The sequence below is a fragment of the Bufo gargarizans genome, chromosome 1 (genome assembly GCF_014858855.1).
Source record: "Bufo gargarizans isolate SCDJY-AF-19 chromosome 1, ASM1485885v1, whole genome shotgun sequence".
Taxonomy (NCBI): Eukaryota; Metazoa; Chordata; class Amphibia; order Anura; family Bufonidae; genus Bufo; species Bufo gargarizans.
In genome coordinates this window covers 529,845,926-529,862,814 of record NC_058080.1, presented here as the reverse complement: position 1 = coordinate 529,862,814, position 16,889 = coordinate 529,845,926, and the positions used below count along the sequence as shown (strand labels likewise).

General features: G+C 45.0%; 1 protein-coding gene across 1 annotated transcript; it reads right to left on the bottom strand.

Moving 5' to 3' along the window:
- Positions 1-150: 150 nt before the first annotated feature.
- Positions 151-16,869, bottom strand: HSCB (HscB mitochondrial iron-sulfur cluster cochaperone). Its single transcript, XM_044275404.1, has 6 exons — positions 16,386-16,869; positions 13,735-13,831; positions 10,460-10,549; positions 10,175-10,319; positions 2,549-2,596; positions 151-839 (listed from the first exon to the last, which is right to left on the bottom strand). The coding sequence occupies exons 1-6, from the start codon at positions 16,739-16,741 to the stop codon at positions 751-753; spliced, it is 825 nt and encodes a 274-aa protein (XP_044131339.1). The 5' UTR covers positions 16,742-16,869; the 3' UTR covers positions 151-750.
- Positions 16,870-16,889: the final 20 nt, after the last annotated feature.

Below are 16,889 nucleotides of genomic sequence, written 5' to 3'. Positions count from 1 at the left end.
AATCGCTGAATTTTTGGGCGATTTTGGGGTCACAGTAATGTGCGAGTACCGCTGCAACCCCATTCCCTTCAATGGCTGTACTGCTACACAGTTATGTGCTACACAGCAATTTTATCAGAAATAAAAAAAAATGCCCACAAGAAAGGAAACAACATTCAAAAAATATAGTTTAATTATATTATTGCACTGCATAAAAAGTTGTCAAATCCACACACACATTCAAATGGAGCAGATAAAATGAAGTCATCCAGCCTTGGGCAATAAAGTTGTACCAAAACATGTGAGCAATGGTCATTCCAGTCAAGCTCTTTAAAGGGGTTTTCCGAGACTGTAGATCAGTATCTGATGGGTGTGGGTCTGACACCGGGGAACTCTGCTGATAAGTGGTTTGAGAAGGCATCAGTGCTCCTGTGACCGCCACGGCCTTCTCGCAGCTTTGTCTAGGCCAGTGGTGTCACGTTCATCACTCACATGGCCTAGGAGCAGTTCTGCTCCATTGAAGTGAATGGGGCTGAGATCCGATACCAGAGAGCGGCGCTACTGTGAGTGACGGTGCCTTCTCAAACAGCTGATCGGTAAGAGTCCTGGGTGTCGGACCCTCACTGATCAGATACAGATGATCTATGTAGAGGACAGGTCATCCCCTTTAATTGTTTAGAGAAGAAAAAAAATGGAGTAAGGTGCTTGAAAGGCAGTTTTCATGGTGAAGTCTGGTGATCATACCATACTAAAGCAGCAGGAGCACAGATACTATGGAACCATTTTCTTCTTCACTTGGTCAAGTATGTTTGAATAATACTTCATCTTGACTAAAAACATTTTAGCACCATCAAGGTCACCTAAAGTAAGAACAAAGTTACAATAAGCATGAAAATATTCTTGATATGTCAACCTTTGTCACACTGTGCAGTACTTAAAACACTTTAAAGAGGACCTTTAACCGCTCCTGACAGGCATGTTTTAATAGCTTCATGCATTCCCCATGTAATAACAATTCTGGAGCATCTATTCTTAGGTCTGTAGGTTGTCCCATTCCTCTATTATTCGTACTAGAATCTATGAATGAATTGCTAGCAGTCTGCAGTAAGGGTACAAAGGGGTGTTAACCAGTTGGTACCCGTACTTTTAGTCCGGCTGCCTCTCACTGTGCGCTGCCACCGGAACTCCGCCCCCATTATAGTCAATGGGGACGCAGCGGCAGTCCGGGGGCACACGTGAACTAGCAGCAGGACGGATCAGACAGTCTGATCCACAGTTTGTAACTCATTTTGTTTATGATTAGTGCAATTGTCTGTATTATGTATGTGCACCCCTTATCATATGTACAGCGCTATGGAATGAATGGCGCTTAAATAATAAATAATAATAATAATAAGTACCCCAAGTAGTATTGTAGGAGATAGGTCAGGCGACCAACAGGAAATTGACGTTTAACTATTAGAGTGCTGTCGCTAAAATATCACTTTTATTCAGATAGCTGTGTCCCTGCACAGTCTCACTCTATCCAGTCAGTGCTGCCATTGTCAGACTAGTACAAACGGTACCCCCCCCCCCCCCCCCAGCTTGTTACTACCTCTCGGTACCCTTACTGCAGACTGCTAGCAATTCATTCATAATTTCTAGTAAAAATAATAAAGGAATGGCACAACAGAGTCATAAGGACAGATGTTCCAGAATTGTTATTACATAGGGAATACATGAAGCTATTAAAACAGGAATGTCAGGAGCGATGAAAGGTCCTTTTTAAACACTCCATAGTCATGCATAGTGACCATACCATACACCAGTTTAACATTGGCATGCAGTGAAAGAATAAAACCACTTTAGTATCCTTTCAGCAAATAAGTATACAATCTGGCCTGATAAATTATTCTGTAAAGTAAAACTGAGTAAAAATGTATGACCACAACACAATATATACAGGATTAGACTACATCCAGTAGCCAAAAAATGTAATTACTCACTAACTGCTGGCAGTTACCAAAACTGGTAAATTGGTACTATTAAACTGGTGATAGTCCTACCGCTTAGATCCCTCATTAGAACCCTGTAACCCACAGGGGCCCCTGAAACACGCGGAGCAGCAGGTTGAGCATGCACACTGCTGGTCCATTCATCCCTATGGGAGTTCCGGAGATAGAGGAGTCCAGCGCTTGGATATTTCCAGAATGCTGATGTATGTAGTAGCAGTGTGTGTGCCCAACTTGCTGCTCTGCTCATTTTGGGAGGGGGGGGGGGGGGGGGGCACAGGTTACAGAGTCCTCGTTCTCATGATTGGAGGGAGCACCACTGGTAGGACCCCCACTGGCGGATAGGGGATAAATTGCTACAACCGGAAGACTCTTTAACCTTTAATGGAATTGTAGACTGTAGAAATATTGTACCGAATTAGAATGAAATAGAACACACATACAGTAAAATTCTGCAATCTTCACATTGGCCACTAGATGTCAGCACAGCAAGTACAGTGTAGCTCACAGTAACTAATTGAACATATTTTACACTATTATTGTAAATACAGTAAACTACTCCTAAAAAAATTCTGTACCTTTTTTAAAGGCTTTTCTAACATTTTCAGTCAATGCCTGACATGTATCTGTGAAAAAAGCAATGAGAAGTTTAATAGCAAAACTGAAATACAGGCCATACATATAGACATCATGTTTGAAAGTGATGTTACACAACCAAGTATCTGGAGCATTTCACATTCACAGCAATAATCATTTTGACGAGTGCATTTCATGCTGCTGCACATTAACAATATAATAACTGGGGCGCTGCCAGACAAAAATGTGCAAAGAATTAGCTTTTTTCTTGTTAGTGTGATCAGTGGTTGAAGTAAGGTCCCTATTACACTGCCCGATGTCCAGGCGGGAGGAGCGCCGATCCACAGTAAACATGTGGATAGGCGCTCGTTTACATAGGCTAATGCAAAATAAACGGAGAAGGAAGGATTGCTACTGCAGCCGTTCTTCTTCCATCCAGTACTAATGATTATCAGAAGCACATCCCTGAAAACAGAGATATTTTGCGGATAATTGTGCTGAAAGATATAAATCAGCCGTTAGAAGTGTTTGCTTATTTGTTTGTCAGCACGATAAAAAGGGCCAATAACTGCCCTAAATACCGTCAAGACTAATTGGGGCTAAACAGGCTCCTCTGGGTCATACAGCAAATAGCAGACAGGTCCCAAACAAGTGGCAGTTGCACACCATTCCCACTGTGGTCTTATGATGGCAAAGTCCTGTAGGATTTGTGTCTAAAAACGTTGAAAGTGCAACATTTAGGCCTCTTTCACATGAGCGAGTGTTGCGGGTGCGATGTGTGAAGTGAACACACAATTGTTCACTAAGGCTCGTTTCACACTAGCAGCAGGGGAGTCCGGCAGGCTGTTCTGGCGGCTGAACAGCCTGTTGGATCCGTCCTGCCGCTAGTTCACGTGTGCCCCCGGACTGCCGCTCCATCCGCATTGACTATAATGCATGCAGTACTTTTAGTCCGGCTGCCTCTCACCGTGCGCTGCCACTGGAACTCCGCCCCCATTATAGTCAATGGGGACGCAGCGGCAGTCCGGGGGCACACGTGAACTAGCAGCAGGACGGATCAGACAGGCTGATCCACTAATGTGAAAGTACCCTAAGTAGTATTGTAGGAGATAGGTCAGGCGACCAACAGGAAATTGACGTTTATTAGAGTGCTGTCGCTAAAATATCACTTTTATTCAGATAGCTAAAAAAAAAAAAAAATTGGGGTATTTTCAACTTAATGTGTAGATAAAAACATAAACCGTCCTAGGTAGCGTAATCACTAGGTGTAAGTAGATTGTCAACCACTCAGACCAAAGCCTTGGGCTGTGTATATACAAAGGGAGCAGATAGGTAGCTGGAGGTCAGGGGGGGGTGGACATACAACAAGTCACCCAGATACAATGTGTCTACAACAAGTCATCCAGATACAATGTGTCTATATTGATCTGCTGCACTTTGTGTACAGACTAATACAATTGGCTACAGATACAGTTGCAAGACAAAGTATGTGAACCCTTTGGAATGATATGGATTTCTGCACAAATTGGTCATAAAATGTGATCTGATATTCATCTAAGTCACAACAATAGACAATCACAGTCTGCTTAAACTAATAACACACAAAGAATTAAATGTTACCATGTTTTTATTAAACACACCATGTAAACATTCACAGTGCAGGTGGAAAAAGTATGTTAAAGGGATTCTGTCACCTCCCCTAACCCAAAATCCGATTTTAAAGCAGCCATGCAGCACAGCTTACCTTGATTAGGCTGTGCTCTTCTATCTTGTAATCTGTCCTGTAGTTTCTGTAAAAAACGACTTTTATGGTTATGCAAATGAGTCCTGAATGTGCCCAGAGGGGCGTTTTGTTCCTCTTAGAGAGCCCAGTACCGCCCCTCTTACAGTGCCCAGCCCGCCTTCCTTGCGACTGTCTAACCGCCCCCAGCCTGCCACAGCCTCTCCTCCCTCTCCCTCACGGCCGAACGAACTCTCGCACAGGCGCAGTACCCACTGAGTCAGCAGGGAAGAGCGAGCATCGGACGTCACTGGGCTCGGCGCATGCCCAGTGACGAGGATGAAGCTCCTGCCCTCAGTCTCCTGCAGATCGCACAGGCGCAGCCCTCAGTGGGTACTGCGCCTGTGCGAGAGTTCGTTCGACCGTGAGGGAGGGGGAGGAGAGGCTGTGGGAGGCTGGGGGCGGTTAGACAGTGCAAGGAAGGCGGGCTGGGCACTGTAAGAGGGGCGGGACTGGGCTCTCTAAGAGGAACAAAACGCCCCTCTGGGCACATTCAGGACTCATTTGCATAACCATAAAAGTCGTTTTTTTACAGAAACTACTGGACGGATTACAAGATAAAAGAACACAGCCTAATCAAGGTAAGCTGTGCTGTATGGCTGCTTTAAAATCGGATTTTGGGTTAGGGGAGGTGACAGAATCCCTTTAACCCCTAGAACTAATGACATCTCCAAGGGCTAATTGGAGTGAGGTGTCAGCCAACTGGAGTCCAATCAGTGAGATGAGATTGGAGGTGTTGGTTACAGTTGTCCTGCCCTATAAAAAAACACACACACACACACACACACACACACACACCAGTTCTGGGTTTGCTTTTCACAAGAAGCATTGCCTGATGTGAATGATGCCTCGCACAAAAGAGCTCTCAGAAGACCTACGATTAAGAATTGTTGACTTGCATAAAGCTGGAAAGGGTTATAAAAGTATCTCCAAAAGCCTTGCTGTTCATCAGTCCACGGTGAGACAAATTGTCTATAAATGGAGAAAGTTCAGCACTGCTGCTGCTCTCCCTAGGAGTGGCCGTCCTTTAAAGATGACTGCAAGAGCACAGCGCAGACTGCTCAATGAGGTGAAGAAGAATCCTAGAGTGTCAGCTAAAGACTTACAAAAGTCTCTGGCATATGCCAACATTCCTGTTAGCGAATCTACCATACGTAAAACACTGAACAAGAATGGATTTCCCACTGCTGTCCAAAAAAACATTGCTGCACGTTTACAGTTTGCACAAGAGTACCTGGATGTTCCATAGCAGTACTGGCAAAATATTCTGTGGACAGATGAAACCAAAGTTGAGTTGTTTGGAAGAAACACACAACACTATGTGTGGAGAAAAAGAGGCACAGCACACCAACATCAACACCTCATCCCAACTGTGAAGTATGGTGGTGAGGGAATCATGGTTTCGGGCTGCTTTGCCGCGTCAGGGCCTGGACGGATTGCCATCATTGAAGGAAAAATGAATTCCCAAGTTTATCAAGAGATTTTGCAGGAGAACTTAAGGCCATCTGTCCACCAGCTGAAGCTCAACAGAAGATGGGTGTTGCAACAGGACAACGACCCAAAGCATAGAAGTAAATCAACAACAGAATGGCTTAAACAGAAGAAAATACGCCTTCTGGAGTGGCCCAGTCAGAGTCCTGACCCCAACCCGATTGAGATGCTGTTGCATGACCTCAAGAAAGCGATTCACACCAGACATCCCAAGAATATTGCTGAACTGAAACAGTTCTGTAAAGAGGAATAGTCAAGAATTACTCCTGACCGTTGTGCACGTCTGATCTGCAACTACAGGAACCGTTTGGTTGAAGTTATTGCTGCCAAAGCAGGTTCAACCAGTTATTAAATCCAAGGGTTAACATACTTTTTCCACCTGCACTGTGAATGTTTACATGGTGTGTTCAATAAAAACATGGTAACATGTAATTATTTGTGTGTTATTAGTTTAAGCAGACTGTGATTGTCTATTGTTGTGACTTAGATGAAGATCAGATCACATTTTATGACCAATTTGTGCAGAAATCCATATCATTCCAAAGGGTTCACATACTTTTTCTTGCAACTGTATGTGTTGCTTCTTTCCTTAAGCCTTTCCCCCATCTCTTCAGGGTAGGCAACCTTGCTAGACGGGTTTCTTGCTATTAGTTATGAACCAAATGATCCAGGGCGATTTAGAAGCTCATCAACACACAAACAAAGAGTGCTGCACGCTCTAGTACATGGCGTGCAGACACGTAGCCTGCGGCACTGGGACGGCCATAGCACCCGCACTGAATCCTGACCCATTCAATTCAATGGGTCTGTGTACATGAGTGTTTTTCACGCATCAGTTCTGCGTTGCGTGAGAATCACAGCATGTTCTATATTCAGCATTTTTCACGCAGCCCTGGCCCCATGGAAGTGAAAGGGGCTTCAGTGAAAAACGCATTGCATCACTGATGGTTGCTAAAAGATGATATTTGTAAACCTTCAGTTTTTTATCACGCGTTTTTTTATCAAAATGCATCTGCGTGGAAAAAAACTGAACAACTGAACGCAATCGCAAACAAAACTGACTGAACTTGCTTGTTCACTGAACGCACCCTGAACGCATCTGGAGCCTTAGGCCTTAGGCTACTTTCACACCTCCAGACTACAACTTCGGCATGGCCGTTGCGGCAGACAAGCAGAGGACTGGCTGGACACAAACAGCAGCATGCAGCAGTTTGTGTCCAGCCGATTCTCCGCTTGTCTGCTGGAGTGTGTACGGATCTGTGCCGGACCCCATTTTACTTAATGGGGTCGGCGGACATTACATCCGCATCCGGTAGCGTGATAGTAGCCTTAGAAGGAAATAAAATTATGGAAATCAGAGGAAGAAATGTTAATGATTTGTAAATGATAAAAAAATTATAATAATAATATCTCAAACGTATTCAGTATTGAGTATGAGCACCACACACAGAAATACATACACTACTTGGTTGCTATCAATGAGGTTATTAAAGGGAACCTGTCACATTGAACACAGTGTTTGAGCTGCAAGCAGGAAGTTATAGAGCAGGAGGAGCTGAGAAGATCGATATATAGTTTTACGGGAAAAGATTCCTGCTAATTTTGGGCTTAGAAGTCCAGGAGGCGGTCCTATCCCTCTATGACTGTGTATACACAGATAGCTGTCAGTCAGTCACTGATAGGACCGCCTCCTCCTGGACTTCTAAGCCCAAAATGAGCAGGAATTTAAATTAATAAAATACAGGTTTTACTGAATCTTTTTCCATAAAACTATAGATCAATCTGCTCAGTTCCTCCTGCTCTATAACATGCTGCTGGCAGATTACACTGCATCTTCATGGTGACAAGTTCCCTTTAAAAGGGTTTCTGAGATGTTAGAACCGAGGTCCTATCCTCTGGATAGGTCATAATTATCTGATCGGTGGAGGTCTGACACCAGGGAAACTGTAAGCGCTGCTGCCTTCTCAAACAGCTGATCGGCAGGGGTCCTGGGTGTCAGAACTTCACCGATCAGATACTGATGACCTGAATACAATTGGCCAAGCAAATCATCAAGATCCGCTGCTCGCAGCTCCCTCTGCTGACCAATGACATCCAGATGTGCTCGATGAGAGAAGTCCAGAGACACTGTAGACCATGCTAGTCATTTAGGTCACGCAGGCTGCTCACAGTAAAGCAACATGCATCTTTGTGAAAAACAGCCCCTAGGACACTGTGGAGAAATGGCCATACGACCAAATCAATGTAACACTAAGGCTACTTTCACACTGCCGTTTTGGCTTTCCGTTTGTGAGATCTGTTTTGGACCGCTTGTGAGAGCCCTGAACAGATCAGTTTGCATTCTAATGCGTTCTGAATGGAAAAGGATCCGCACAGAATGCATCAGTTTGCCTCCGTTCCGTCTCCGTTTCACATTAGAGACGGATACCAAAATGCTGCCTGCAGCGTTTTGGTGTCCGTCTGATGAAACTGAGCCAAAACGGATCTGCCCTGGCACACAATGTAAGTCAATGGGGACGGATCCGTTTTCACTGACACAATAGAAAACTGATCCGTCCATCATTGACTTTCAATGGTGTTCAAGGTGGATCCATCTTGGTTATGTTACAGATAATACAAATCTGAACAGGTGCAGACGGCTGTGTTATCTAAATGGATCTGTCCATGACGGATCCACACAAAATGCGACTGTTACAGTAGCCTTAGGCTACTTTCACACTAGCGTTTGATCGGATCCGATCATATTAATGCAGACGGTGGCTCCGTTCAGTACGGATCCGTCTGCATTAATAACTTAGAAAAAATTCTAAGTGTGAAAGTAGCCTGAGCGGATCCGTTCAGACTTTCAATGTAAAGTCAATGGGGGACGGATCCGCTTGAAGATTGAGCCATATGGCGACATCTTGAAGCGGATCCGTTCCCATTGACTTACATTGTAAGTCTGAACGGATCCGCTCGCCTCCGCACGGCCAGGCGGACAGCTGAACGCTGCAGCTGAACGCCGCCAGACTGATGCAGTCTGAGCGGATCCGCTCCATTCAGACTGCATCAGGGCTGGACGGAGGCGTTCGGGTCCGCTTGTGAGCTCCTTCAAACGGAGCTCACGAGCGGACCGACGAACGCTAGTGTGAAAGGAGCCTTAGCTGTTAGTGTACCTGATAGGAAGACAGGAGCGGCCCGAGTACTGTACATTAGGCCAACCCACACCATAATCCCAGTAGTAGGACTGGTATGGCGTTCCCTTATGAAGTTTTTTTTTTAATGATGTTGCCCATCTGGTCTCCAGACCCTTTTCTGGCTATTATTTGGAATAGTTGATGTCAGTTTTGCTTGAGTCTGTGTTGGAGTACTTTATGCCACATTTTTTAAATGTCACATGTTTTTTTTTTTTTTTAAATGTGTTATCCTTAAACTGAACACGTTTGTCTAGAAAAGCTCCTCTAGTTTTCTTACTCCACACTTCCACTGGAATGAGATTGAGACATTTTTTGGATTTTTGTTAAAGTCTCAATCTGGAGTGAAACTCAGTAACACAGCTAACTACACCCACTTTTTCACCCATATTTCAAAACTGGAGTGAGTGGTAGAAAACTTCAAAAACTTGCACAATCTTTGAGCAAATGAGTGCAAAAAGCCCTATTTTGTGACTTTTTGAAGCCAGATTTCTGGAGCGAAGGAATAATAAATCTGCCTCATAGAGAAGGCCTGACACACTGAATGCTTGTCCAGCCTCCAGCTATTTCCCCGTCTCTAGCATTTAGGCTAGGTCTACACGTTTTGTTGCACTAATGTCGCGCGACAATTTTTATAATGGCAGTCTATGGCGTCGCACTGCAACATGCTGCGACTGTGACGCAACAGTTGCAGAAAATCCATTCGAGATGGATTTTTCTGCGACTGTTGCGTCGCAGTTGCATGTTGCAGTGCGACACCATAGACTGCCATTATAAAAATTGTCGCGCGACATTAGTGCAACAAAATGTTGCGCGACAAATGTCGTCGTGTAGACCTAGCCTAAAAGGCACACGTAACGTGTATATTTATTCCAATGGGGAGAGTGGAAGGAGGTGCTGCCAGACCTCCAGATATTCCTTTGCCATCGCAGACGATCAGGAGGCCTCCCATACACAGATAATCCACTTCCAGGTTTGGTTTTGTGTCTGCCCCATTATGGAGTGCATTAAAGACAATGAAGTAAGAGTAGACAATGTGAATAGTAGTGTATGGCTGTAATGGACAGGAATGCATTGATTGAGATTGGATACATTAATCTGAGCTTCGCCAAGTAAAAGCCGATCTGTGTAATTTCCATTATTGTCAATTTGAAAATACAATTTCAAAAACCAACAAGGAATACCTTGTATAAAAGTCCCGACTTCTTCAATTTCCACCTCTGTGCTCAGGTCATTGAGTTTCTCATTGATTTCTAAGATTTCAAACAGAAAGGGTGCATCCGCGCCACCGTCAGTACCTTCTGCAATCGTAATGCCGTGAAGACTTAACTGAAATAAATAGATTTTATACAGCAAAATTATATTATAATATATATATATATATATATATATATATATATATATATATATTACACACACACACACACACCGATTATCATTACTGTATAGCTTACACACAGCGCACTTACCAGATATATGCCTCTCTGTAATGGAGACAACAAGGTGTTGTAGGCTTTGTTAACCAGCGAAGACTGTCTTTCAGAAATAGCCCGTTCATGCTGAAGACAAATCAGAGACAAAAACCATTGCCAAGGCTCTGGCCCTACTCTCACAGCTTCTGTTTTTAACCCTTTACCGCCACAGCCAGTATTGCCTCTATGATGCAGAAACCCATTTTTGTGGGATGAGTTGTATTTTCCAACGCCACCATTTTGGAGTACAACTTATCAACTAAAGGGGTCGTCCACTGGGATATTTTTGATGGATTCTCACAGCATTAATTACTGCTGAGAGCTCAGTATTTACCCGGTCAGCAGCAGAGGACCGCTTGGGTGGCCCTCTGGGCATTGGCACACCTGGAAATTCCCCTGTAAGGTGTATGGCCAGTCCACTCCTGGCACTGGCAGAGGATCGTAAGGCGAGTGATGCAATACCAAATATATATATCATCCTTCTTCGCCTCTCGCTTTCTTAAACTTAACATGGATAAGACAGAATTCATAATCTTTCCCCCATCTTGTTCAACCCCCCCAACAGACCTATCTATCACGATCAATGGCTGCACATTATCCCCAGTCAACAAAGCCCCCTTTCCTTCCGACCGCACATCCAAGCCCTTTCCACCACCTGCCGTCTCCAACTCAAAAACATCTCCCGCATCCGCGCTTTCCTTAACTTCGAATCTGCGAAAATACTTGTACATGCCCTCATTATCTCCCGCCTAGACTACTGCAACATTCTCCTCTGTGGCCTTCCATCTAGCACTCTCGCACCCCTCCAATCTATCCTCAACTCTGCTGCCCGACTAATCCACCTCTCACCCTATTACTCCTCTGCCTCTCCCCTCTGCCAATCCCTTCACTGGCTCCCCATTGCCCAACGAATTCACTTCAAAGTACTTACAAATACATACAAGGCCGTCCATAACCTGTCCCCTCCCTACATCTCTGAGCTAATTTCCCGATACACCCCCACACGCACTCTCCGATCCTCACAAGACCTCCTTCTCTCCTCTCCTCTTATTGCCTCTTCCCACAATCGACTCCAGGATTTCTCCCGTGCATCCCCCATACTCTGGAACTCGCTACCCCAACATATCAGACTCTCACCTACAGTGGAATCCTTCAAAAGAAACCTGAAAACCCACCTCTTCAGACAAGCCTACAACCAGTGACCCTGCTGCCTCTATACCGCCATGACCAACTTAACCCGCACCTACTGTGTCCTTCTCCCATACCATGTAGATTGTAAGCCCTCACGGGCAGGGCCCTCTCTCCTTCTGTACCAGTTTGTAACTCATCTTGTTTATGATTAATGCAATTGTCTGTATTATGTATGTGCACCCCTTATCATATGTACAGCGCTATGGAATGAATGGCGCTTAAATAATAAATAATAATAATAATAATAATAATATATATATATCTCATAAACCATTTTGTCACCATATTCCGAGAGACACCTTTTAGACATTGATGACCTATCCTCTAGGAGTGAGGATAAGTCATCACCTACATAGTGGAGGAAAATCCCCTTGAAGACAAGTCATAGCTTTCATTGGTACAATTTGGGGTACATTTGGATCACTTTCTGCATTTTATTTTTTGGGAGGTGAGAACCCCCTTCCCCAGCAATTCTTAAATAGTGCCAGCCATTTTGGACATGGCAATACAAATTATTGGGGGTTATTTATCAAACTGGTGTAAAGTAGAACTGGCTTAGTTGCCCATAGCAACCAATCACATTCCACCTTTCATTTCGGACAGCAACCTGGAAACTGAAAAAGAGGAATTTGATCGGTTGCTATGGGCAACTAAGCCACTTCTACTTTACACCAGTTTGATAAATGACCCCATATATGTTTTTTCTTACATAACACAAGAAAGGGTGTTTTAAGCTATTTTATTCTTTTAATATTGTATTACCTATTATTACTTTTTTTAAGGCTACTTTCACACTTGCGGCAGTGTGATCCGGCGGGCAGTTCCGCCGCTGACTGAAAGCATTTGTGAGACGGATCCGGATGAGTCTCACAAATGCATTGCAAGGACGAATCCGTCTCTCCGCTTGTCATGCGGACCAACGGATCCGTCTTGTACATATTTTCTCATTTTTACCGATCTGCGCATGCCGGAACGACAGATCCGGCATTCTGAATGCCGGATCCGGTGCTAATACATTCCTATGGGAAAAAATGCCGGATCCGGCGTTCAGGCAAGTCTTCAGTTTTTATCGCCGGAGAGAAAACCGTAGCATGCTGCGGTTTTCTCTTTTGCCTGATCAGTCAAAACGACTGAACTGAAGACATCCTGATGCAAACTGAACGGATTTCTCTCCATTCAGAATGCATGGGGATAAAACTGATCAGTTCTTTTCTGGTATAGAGCTCCTGTGACGGAACTCTATGCCGGAAAAGAAAAACGCTAGTGTGAAAGTACCCTAAGCCCCACTGGGAACTTTAACATGTGACCGCTGCATAGTGCGCAAGTATGGCCACCGCTGATGGATTGCAGGGTGGTCGTAACCATAAAACAAGTAGTGTATAATGTGATGGAATCGAGCCAGCAAAGGAGGCAATATGGGTAATAACAATAGTAAGTATATTGTATTAACTCTGTCTACATGATAAATGCCAATGACTAAGTGTGACAACCCCTTTAATCCTGGAAGCATCTAGGCAAAAGATAGAAGATCTGCTGTCAGAGCGACAGCTTTCTCTGTGAGGAGTGGATTTGCCGATTAGTATCTGGAGCAGATATAAAGAATTAAAAGTTCTTCTTAGGCCCCATGCACACGACTATGTTCAGTAAGAGAAACACAGCCCATGTGTCGGCCGCATCTTCCGGATCCAAAAGACTACATAATAGCGGTTTATCATGCGGTCAGGGAGATGTTTCCCGGACTAAACACCGTTGTGTGCACAAGCCCTTAGGCCTCATGCACACGACCGTTAAGTTTTTTGCGATCCACAAATTGCGGATCCATAAAACACGGAAGCTGCCCGTGTGCCTTCTGCAATTCCGCCCGTGTGCCTTCCGCATTGTAGAAATGCCTATTCTTGTCCGAAAAACGGAGGGGCGGGGCCATGGAACAGAGCAATGGATGAAGACAGCACACGGAGTGCTGTCCGCATCTTTTGCGGCCCCATTGAAGTGAATGGGTCCGCACCCGAGCCACAAAAACTGCGGCTCGGACGCGGACCAGAACAACGGTCATGTGCATGAGGCCTTAGTCTGAAACCTACCTTTGACTTCTGACTGTAGTAATCTGGATGAAGCAAACGCTGGAGATTCCTGTATTTTCTCTGCAAATCCTGAACATCAATATTAAATGAACGCTCACTGCAAAATACAATATGAAAAGTATAAGTAAGGCTTCATGCACACGACCGTTGTATTTCTCCGCATCTGAGCCGCAGTTTTTGCGGCTCGGATGCGGACCCATTCATTTTAATGGGGCCACAAAAGACGCGGACAGGACTCAGTGTGCTGTCCGCATCCGTTGCTCCGTTCCGTAGCCCTGCAAAAAAATATAACATGTCCTATTCTTGTCTGTTTTGCAGACAAGAATAGGCATTTCTACAATGGGCTGCCTGTTCTGTTCCACAAATTGCGGAAGGTACACAGGTGGCTTCCGTGTTTTGCAGATCCGCAATTTGTGGACTGCAAAAAACGGAACGGTCGTGTGCATGAGGCCTAAAGCTGTCATTTTCTGCCAGGGTGGTAAATGACAGTACAAAAATGCAACAAGCGGGGTTTCTGTAAACCGCAGAATCAGGGTAATAAATATTGAGTTTTGTTTGGCTGTTGACCTTCAATGTGTAAAATAAAGAAAAAATAAATAAAATGAATGAATTTAAATGGAAAATCTGCCAAAAAAGTTAAATTTTTCTTCAGACCTGAACTGGTCCTTAAAAAGTGGGTTTTGGAAATTTCTTAAAAATTGCTTCTAAACTTCTAACGTCCTAAAAAAAAAAAAAAAAAAAAAAAAAAAAAAAAAAAAAAAAAAGACGCCAACATAAATTAGACATATGGGGAATGTTAAGTAATAAATATGTTATGAAGAATCACTTTCTGTTTTAAAAGCAGAGAAATTTAAATTGAGAAAATTGCTAATTTTGGATTATTTTATAAATAAAGGCGAAATATATCGACTCAAATTGACCACTTTTATGAAGTACCATGTGTCACGAGAAAACAATCTCAGAATGGCCTGGATATATAAAAGCGTTCCAAAGCTATTACCAGATAAAGTGACACGTGTCAGATTTGCAAAATTAGGCCTGGTCAGGAGGGGGGAAATGGCCCGGATGTGAAGTGGTTAAACAAGGCCCATAAACTGCCCAGGCTGTCTGCTTCACGTCCTCTTGTGGTCCTTTCTCGCGGATGAGCACAGTCTTGCACTACAATGTTAAGACAGTGGTGGTCACTTTCAGTCTGTGCAGTATCACAGCGCAAGCGCAGGACAAGAGTCTGCAGTCTAGTCTACTGCCCCCTACTTGTGGCTTTCTGCCAGCATCACTGGGCTTGCGGGAAATGGAGTTTTCCACTGTGAAACAATGGGCACGTGGGCTGCTCAGCAGGAGCATCCAGTTATCCTCTGAAGTCAGCAAGTTGTAAGGAGAAACCGGAGGCCAAAAGGTTAGGAAGAAAATACACATGGGGGCATGGTAAATGTGCGATGAACAAGAGGGTGGGCGAGGGTGCTTTGTAAAAATGGTCAATTCTGGGATAATCACGTTAAAGCGGAGATGCTCAACCTGCGATCCTCCAGCTGTTCCAAAACTACAATTCCCAGCATGCTTGGACAGCCTACAGCTATTAGGGCATGCTGGGAGTCTTAGTTTTGCAACAGTTGGAGGGCTGCAGGTTGAGCATCCCTCACCCAATAGGTCAACAACTGCAATATCCAAGGACGACGTAAATCAGTACAGAACTACCTGGTGGCCCAAGTTCTGGTCAGTTATTCCACATGGCTCTGGCGGTTATGGCCATAGTACGGTATTAGTGCAGAGCTGTACAGACTCCAGCCAGGGGCAGATTGGGAACTTAAAATGGCCCTGAAAAAAGTAGCCCTATATTGTAGAGGGGTCCAAACTGACGTAAGACGGGGCAACACAAGTAGGCGGGGTCAGCAATACCATAGCAGAACCATATACCACAGCGCAGCTCAATATGCTGGCCACCAATAGCTACCATCTTCTGTCCTCCTCCTCCAGTTGTCTCTGATTAACATATGAAGCAGGGGTTTGTGAGGTGGTCACAGCAGTTGAATTCAGGAGGACATGTGTGGTCGCTGGCTCATTATGTACCCGGCCAGCAGGAAAGAGGATCGCTCGGGCGCCACCTGTGTCAGAATCTGGAAGCATGCTGAGCTACAATAGATGGCTTGTAAATGACAAGGGGGGGGACCATGCCACAAGAGGGCATGTTAGGCCTTTGTATATTCAGGATTCATGCATACGCCGACATCCATATTTCTTCCCCAAACAAAACACAGGCTAGGTTTCCGCGTGTTTCTCTATGTCTCTCCCTCCCATCAATAGAAAGGACTATCGCACACAACGCGGACAGGAATAGGACATGTTCTATCATTTGTGGAACCGCTTGGCGGATCCGTAAAGAAATACAGATGTGTGAATGTTCTCATAGAAATGAATGGGTCAGTGTACTATCCGCAAAAAATGTAAATCATGGTGATCTATCCTCTGGATGATTCATCAATATCAGATCAGTGGGGTCCGACACCAGGACTAGAATACATGGGGTGCCCTCAGACAATTACACCCACACCTCATGCACTTCTATGGAAACCCTCCAAAATGCACGACCCCCAGGGACACTTCTCACAGACAGTGACCAGGAGCAGCAGAAGCACGCTGCACCCCTTCCTTACCAGTCCAGGAGCTGAAAGAAGTCTTGGCTTTCATTAGGAGGCTGTATGGATCTGCAGGATGGACAGAAGAGCCGGAAGCTGCTGACAACCGACTGACAACTCCAGCATAACGTGCTACCCGCAGAGGCACAGAGGTTCCTGGAGGGGTGGGAGGTGACGGCTGCAGTACACAGGAGACCAGGCAGAGGGGCGCCGCTAGGCAGGGTCACAGCACGGCTACACGGGGACATGGAGGCACGCCGGGACACAGACACACATGTGCCAGGGGCAGCGGAGGACAGCCTGGTCACCCCGCTGCTGCACGCCCTCCACTGACTGGCACAGCGCCTCCACACTACCAGAGCGGCCGGCTCCATCGCCGAGACCTCCCTCAGGTGGGAACCGGAAGTGAAGTCCTTGTCAGTGTCATGTGCAGCCCTGTGAATGCCCCATGTTTACTGTGTATGGTACGGGCTGAGGCAGGATGGCCCCGCCTTCTTTTCCATTCAAGAGGAAAAGGCTATA